Source organism: Hordeum vulgare, chromosome 2H (assembly GCF_904849725.1).
Source record: "Hordeum vulgare subsp. vulgare chromosome 2H, MorexV3_pseudomolecules_assembly, whole genome shotgun sequence".
In the NCBI taxonomy this organism is placed as follows: Eukaryota; Viridiplantae; Streptophyta; class Magnoliopsida; order Poales; family Poaceae; genus Hordeum; species Hordeum vulgare.
This window is the reverse complement of record NC_058519.1, coordinates 598,627,848-598,635,062: the sequence shown is the minus strand read 5'-3', so window position 1 is coordinate 598,635,062 and position 7,215 is coordinate 598,627,848. Positions and strand designations below refer to the sequence as shown.

Here is a 7,215-nt window from a genome sequence, read left to right as displayed (position 1 = left end):
GCCTTGCACTCCACAATCTCGCTGTAAAGCAAGCGATCAATCACAGTGGAAGTAAGGTTGTAATGATCTTGAGGGATGCATGGAATAACAAAATTGTGACTAACTAAGTCACTTATGACCCAGCTTGTGTCGTACTTAGGGAGATATCCATGCACCCTTGCGGGACAACCCTGGTTTCTGCAAACCATTGTCAACTTATCCGGACAAGAAACTTGAGCTACAAATACCCTTTGAGTGGACATTGCCCAGTTAAGGATGGCATCCTTCAGAGCTTGTTTGTTCGGGTAGAGGGCACGTGTTGCAATGTTGTTCTCGTGATACTGCCACGCAGAATCATGACCGTCGTTCACCAACATTGCAGATGAAAAGTCCTGATTCCATGATGCAAGAATAGGCACTTCATGTGCGTGCTCTTCTCCATCTGATTCGACGGATTCATCGGAAATATCACCCGCTATATCTTCTTCATGCATCTCGTTTTGCATGTGCCCATCTATCTCGTCGGCATCCGCCACACCGCTAAGATAATCATCTGCATCTCCCCCTTCTGCCTGACTACCCTGGCCTGCTTCGTAAACATCATCCCCAGCATGTGACACATTAATTGACCGTGAATCATGCATCCCTACACTGCTCTCACCATACTCATAGCTACGTTCCACTTCAGGTTCAGTCACCGACTTTAGCACGGGGAGCAGTAAGGCCACAGGATGACATCCCCTACGCTCGCAAGATTTTAACAAGCGCACCCACTGGTCGTCCCGCTCTATATGCTTCAAATACCAGAAAATATTAGCATTGGACCGGGTCCATAATGCATGAACACCGACGGTGTGTGTTTCAATATTGAACCCTAAACATCGCGCAAGCCATTATGTCAATTGACTAACAAACCATGTTTTAGGGGAGGACACCTGCACCTCTGTGTACTGAAATTCACTAAGATCAACTCCCATCTCATTTGTTTGAATGGTACCAGGACCATAGTGCAAACATAACGTCACTAAATCAGACATCTCTGCTGACCTAACATATTATTCAACAAGGAAAAAAATTAGAAGAAGGACAAACCGAAATATTTTTTCCAAATCTATCGAAGAACCTAAAAATAATTAAACTACTTCATTCACTAAACTAAATTTATACTAATATACCGGACCACCTAAAACTAGTTAAACAACTAAATTTTCTAAACTAAATATATCCTAATCTAAAGGAGCACCTAAAAGTTTATAAACTGCTTAATACACTAATCTACAATTTTTTTTACCCTTGAAGCGTGCGCAGAAACGACGAACGACGAACGACTCTTGACGAACACCGAGAATAATCACGAACGAGCAACCGTCACCACCACCTCCAACTCCACCAAAACAACCAACTTCACCCACACCACCACCACCACTACAACCTTCACCTCAACCTCCACCACCACCACCAAAAAAAGCTTCAAAACAAGCACCACAAACTACCCCATCGCGAATGAGAGGGATAATTTGGCTGCCCTCCTCCTTACATAATAAAAGTACGGTTCAAAACGTGGAAATGGAAGATTTTTTGTGTGGGGGGAGAAGGAAGGAGGAGAAAAAAAGAAAGGAGATAAGGTAGAATGGGAGAAGGGAGAAGGAAGAAAGAGGAAGGAGGAAGAAGGAGAGGAGGAAGGGGCTGACTCGGGCTGGCTAGGGTGGCCAGTAATCGGCCACGCCCTGACCGATAGCCTTATCGGTTGCGCCCTGGCCGACAGGCCAATCGACGTGGCTTGGTCACTAGTCGGTCGCCACGTGGCCGACAGACACTTATCGGCCGGGCCTAGGCCGACTGCCTCCTATCGGCCGCGCCTGAGCCGACAGCCTCCAATCGGCTTCGCCTGGGCCGAGGCAGGCATATATTTGAATTTTTTTGAATTTGTGCAATATTTTTCAAAAAGAATAAAAAATGCAATATTAAAAAAATTGCGAGTAAATTAGGTTAAATAAATTGCATGATATGATTTGATTGACGGCCACTGGTATTTGTTAAAGGTCTCACGTAGCGCCTTGCCCTCCAATTTTAGGAAGTTTCACAACTGCAAAATGTCCACCGAATGTTGACAGGCAGTTTATGGCAAAAATAAAAAGAAGGAGGCGATATGATTTTCAGAGAAAAAAAAGATGTTCAAGTTGGCACTGGGCTATTTCTGCTTTTGGAAAGAGCTCTGATAGTTCTGGCCATGATTGTGGAGCTCTGGTAGTTCTGGCCCATTTGTCCCCGAGAAGCCACGGCCAGAGACCCACACGGCGGGAAGAGGGCGCAGTGGAGATTAAGTAGTAGTTTAGTACCACCTCGCCTGCACAGTAGAGCTGCCAGTGGAGCGATGCTATATAACGAGCTCCAGGGCGGCATTGTTTCAGCACGCAGCTGCGCGGTGGGCACAAAGCGAACTATTCTTTCGCCTTTTACTAAAGAATACCGTGTGCACGCCGCATTTAGCAGCATACGCTAATTTTTAAAGGGTTCCTCCTATTGTAGGAGGGCCCCACAATTCTCAAACGTAAATGTTCAAAAGCTCGTTTTGCAGAAATTTTGTATCTCTGTCTCTGAATAGGTTGCCTGATTCAGGCAGGCATGCTTCTTGTGCAATATTTTTGCACTGTTAATATGTTTGATTTCAGTTATTATAATGATGCATGCATCTGGTACTAATTGTTGAGAGAAGGGAAGCGGGTGAAAGACCCAGTTGGCTATACTATTAATCATGTTCTAAGTGCGCAACTAATCAGCCCATTCATCGCCCTGGAGCACACCTTCTTAATCATACGGAGTAATATTCATCGCCCTGGAGCACATGCATGGCGGAAACTTCTCTGATTACAGTGTGAGTGCGCGACTAATCAGCACATTCATCGCAGTTGAACAATTTGCTGACTGAGATCTTGAGACGATGTCTTGGGGCGGGACACAAATAAGCTTTTTATACATATGATGAATGCGCAATCTATGTACAGAGACTGCTAGGCTATAGAATCAATGAAGATGAACAATGGTCTAAGATTGTTAGCTCGAATCTAAAGGGGCTCCCTACATGATTAACACATGCTGTGCTGTGTGCTCCAACCCACGGTTGCCGCGGTTGCGCTGAAAACATGATTTCATTCCAGACTTGTTTCCTTGGCTAAGGTCCAAAAACCTGCGTAATAATGTGAACATCAGCGAGCCGACACGTGAAACACGACTCAAAATCTAGTAAGATCTGAATTTGTGAGAACTACCTGAGTTGCAGCGCACGAGACGAGAGCAGCGGGTACTCATGTCTTCACCCACCAATCGGCAACACTTCATCCAAGTATCTCAAGATGCAACCGAACAGATGAGACCACAGTTAGCAGGGATGCTGTCAAACAGCTATACACAGACCATGGAGTAAACTTATTTATCGATGATCCCATTCACTTCACGGTACGCACACCGATGGTTCTGACTTTGAATTTATATCGAGGCAAGTCATCTTCTTCATCATCATCGTCATCTTCACTCGAATCATTCTCAACTTTGTCCCATTTCGAGTAATCAAGCCCTGAATGGCCCTTTGGTTTTTGGATGGTCCCCCAACACTCAGGTTTTGAAGGCAAACTGGGAGACACTTGAACCTTCCGAGCTTCTGTTAAAGGTTCCTTGTACAGACTGGGAGACACTTGAACCTTCGGAGCTTCCGTTAAAGGTTCCTTGTAATCAAGCTCTGAATGGCCCTTTGGTTTTTGTATGGTACCCTCAGGTTTTGAATGTAGATTGGGAAGGACTTCAACCTTCAGAGCTTTTGTTACAGGTTTATTTTCAGGAATCAGTTTTGCAGAAGGTTGATCAGACTTAACAAGGGCAGTCTCATTCTTCGTATTGTCTTTTGGTGGCAGATCTTCTTTGTCTTCTTCAGTATACAGGGACTCCTCATCAGACTCTGGGATCGGGGCTAGTGACTTCAAAGTTCAAATTATAGCAAATATAGGGAATTAGACTTGGTCAGTAAACTAAGCAGGTAGAATTGTTTGAGAATCCAACAGCAACAAAAAGAGAGGGAGAGGTTGATGCACTGATGTCAACTGCGAAAAATTTACTTTCTAAACAACAGATATGTTCCGAGTACTACATAACAACAAAGCCATGTTCTGTTCCTTAAATCTTGCATTCGAATTATTGAAGGGGTATCTCTGTACTGATATACTTAAATCTGATGGCACTGCATTCAAAGTAAAGCTTATGCAAGAAACTAGAACAATGTGACTTGGCACTTTAGCAGAACAGATTCAGTTAAAGAAACATACCAGCTGTGTCTTCAGTCGTGCATGAAGGTTCCGATATACTTCAGAGGATGGATTTATCTCAATTAGCCGGTTTACATCAAATAGAGCGGACTGGTAATCCTTTAGAGTGACAAGAGTCTGGGCACGTAGCATGAGAGCTCCAGCATGCTCGGTGTCCAACTCGAGGACAGATGTGCACTCTTCTGCGGCCTATAAGATTATCATAAAAGAAGAAAATTCAGTGTTACTAACCATGATGATAGCATAGAAAATAAGTACGATAAATGATGCCACGAGTACTTATTCCAGAGAAATACACAACCCCTGTTTGTTCGCAACATCTACTACAGTATGCTTCGTTACAGGCCACATTTTTTTTCTCATGCACGTAGTAGATCATCAGTGCAGATATACTAGACTAGTCGATGAAATTTCATATTTATCACCACAATAAAATTTAAGCACAGAAACAGTCCATTCAATATGAAAACCCAGTCTGTCAGATGTATCATTCAGGGTTCACAAAAGTGCTAGATGGTTCAGAGCCTGAGACACAGTTGAAAAAAATCGCAAGTCCACCATGGTTTAGGCATTGTTGACTAGGACTCCTACATCGGAAATGCTATGTACACCTTCAGTTTTAATGTTTTGCACGTCTGCTAATTCTGGGAAAGCAACAACCAAGCAAGGCATTACTTGTCCTGGTAGCTTCCCCAATTCAGTCAAGACAGTAAACTGGATTTCGACACCCCTTGGAGCACTAAATTTAACAGCAGGCCATCTAAATTGGGACGCCAGAAGCACGGCCAAGATCCATACGAGAGCGATTCAAGCACCCTAAGCCCCCCAAAATTGGCAAAAATCTCGAAACCCACAGGGCCAAAGACCACACCTTCACCTAGACGACGCCTCCAGGCGCCCCCCCGCACCGAAGCCTACCAAGAGCCAAAACCAATCCAACAGACACACGCAACCGACCGAGGGAAGCCGGGGGGGAACGAGACCTTGTGGAAGTCGTGGAGCTTGAGGTAGCAGGCGGCGCGGTTGCTGTGCAGGGCGATGCGCTGCGCGTGGCCCCGGGCGGCCGCCAGCGCCGCCGAGTAGAGCTCCAGCGCCTCCCGGTGGCGGCCGCCCCGGTAGAGCTCGTGCGCCCGCTCCACCGCCTCCGCCCCCGCCATGGATAGGCCAGCGGCGATCCGGAGCTTGATTGACTTCGGGGGAGGGGAGGGGAGGGGAGGGGAGGGGAGGCCGTGGAATTCGGGGGATGCTATCGAGGGGAATCGAGAATGACCTGCCGTCGAGCGCTGGGGAGATTTGAAGGCGTTTGAACGTGCACGGGTGATAGCGGGTTGTCGGGCGCTGCTGCCGCCCGCGGCCGCGAGGAACATGCCCGGGATTGTCTCCCCTTTTACTCTTTCAAGGAAATGACGGAATTGCCCCTCATCCGAAACCTCGATCTTGGTGCGGGCGGTTGGTGTGGGAAGATGCTAAAAATAATTGTGGGCGCGTATGATCTTGGTGCTGTTTTTAAAATCTGAGTGAAATCGTATTTTTGAGTTTTAAATTTAGAAAAATGGAGGGTACATATATAAAGAACGGAATTGTTATCTGGCTGACGTTCTCTAAGGATGGGGATGACAAACGAACGCATCTTGCTGGCAGTTTTAGTTACGATGTGAGATCAAACAATGACCGTTTTTTAGAAGAAAATATCTTTCTATAAATAAATTTTCATTTTGTTTAAGTTGTTTTGAAGAAAATGTTATGCGTCACTGTTAGTAAAAACATTCGTAAATGTCATCCTCTCAACGAACGTTCGCTGGCTATTAGCATCCATAAGGAACGGGCAGCAACTTATTCTTTTAAATTTCCGCACAAAAATATGATGCCCTTGCAGTTTCAGACTTCCAGTTTAAAGCTTCCCCACCTGTTGAGATTTTTCTTTGACTATCGGTTAGACAAATATTCTTTGAGTTATACGGAGTATGACACAAAGGTTATACCGCTGGACATTTTCTAAATACAAAATCAATTGGATAATTTTTGTGACACGCAACTAAATTTAATTCATGAGTTGTACAAGCATCATAAAATTGAGTTACACAAGTACTAAAAAAACTACGTAAGTTGTGTTTGTATTTGAATATTTTTCACATAAGGCAAATGAATGTATATTCTTACAACAATTATGCGGATAGGTTTCTACTTACGTATACTATCGTAATGTAATTTTGCTAAGTTTTAGAAAACAAGTTCATATGTACCTAGGCTATAAAAACCCAAGCGCTGTTAGTGTGTGCTCCCTCTGTACACAAATACAGATTGTTGCTCTTTTATAAGAGAATTTCTTTTCAGTATCTTCGGAGAGTTTATCTTATAAAGGTTGAATTTGCAATTCCTGTATACATCTATAATGATGTCGGAAAGTGCTACCCACAGAATGGGCACATGGATAGCAAAAGTCAGACTTTCAAGTTTCCAAAAGTAAGAATCTTTTTTTATCGATGCGAAGGATTGATATAAACTTAATATCTACTATATTCTTTGTAAATAATATGGATATAAAATGATTGACACAAAATTACAAGATAGATTGTATGCCAAAAAATAGTTTTGTAAATTTTAACAACTAAACAATGGTGTGTTTTTGTATCAATGGTTTTATAAGAGGGGTTCAAGGGAAAAAATATTCCCACTAACTATATTGTTTTTTCATAAATCTACCCTAAAAAAATGCATATTGTGAGCTAAATTTTTGTAAAGCCGCATTACTCACTCTTGTTCTAATTTCAGAATATTTTTCTTATGTTGTTTTTGTTTGTTTGTTTGTTTGATTGCTTACTGAAAAGGAGCCGAAATAGGGATATCGGCTATAAAAAAAAGGATATCGGCGATGTGTTTTCCTCCCTGCCCTCAAGACCAAGGTGAGCAGACAGATGGC

The 7,215-nt window shown here is 43.5% G+C and overlaps 1 protein-coding gene and 1 non-coding gene across 2 annotated transcripts; one reads left to right on the top strand and one right to left on the bottom strand.

Annotated features, from left to right (window-relative positions):
- The first annotated feature begins 2,395 nt into the window (after window positions 1-2,395).
- On the top strand, window positions 2,396-2,514 carry LOC123433638. Its single transcript, XR_006624979.1, has one exon. It is a non-coding gene; the product is annotated as a U5 spliceosomal RNA (small nuclear RNA).
- Window positions 2,515-2,925: 411 nt separating this feature from the next.
- Window positions 2,926-5,677, bottom strand: LOC123430706. Its single transcript, XM_045114553.1, has 4 exons — window positions 5,279-5,677; window positions 4,296-4,484; window positions 3,249-3,950; window positions 2,926-3,166 (listed from the first exon to the last, which is right to left on the bottom strand). Exons 1-3 carry the CDS (start codon window positions 5,660-5,662, stop codon window positions 3,426-3,428), a joined length of 1,098 nt encoding a protein of 365 aa, XP_044970488.1. The 5' UTR covers window positions 5,663-5,677; the 3' UTR covers window positions 2,926-3,166; window positions 3,249-3,425.
- Window positions 5,678-7,215: the final 1,538 nt, after the last annotated feature.

Excerpts from the sequence above, each read along its gene's own strand:
- LOC123430706 (XM_045114553.1), bottom strand. The coding sequence starts at position 5,662 with ATGTTCCTCGCGGCCGCGGGCGGCAGCAGCGCCCGACAACCCGCTATC. Across the intron at positions 4,485-5,278 it reads AGCTCCACGACTTCCACAAG|GCCGCAGAAGAGTGCACATC; the intron begins GTCTCGTTCCCC and ends ATAATCTTATAG. Across the intron at positions 3,951-4,295 it reads CACGACTGAAGACACAGCTG|TCACTAGCCCCGATCCCAGA; the intron begins GTATGTTTCTTT and ends TGAACTTTGAAG.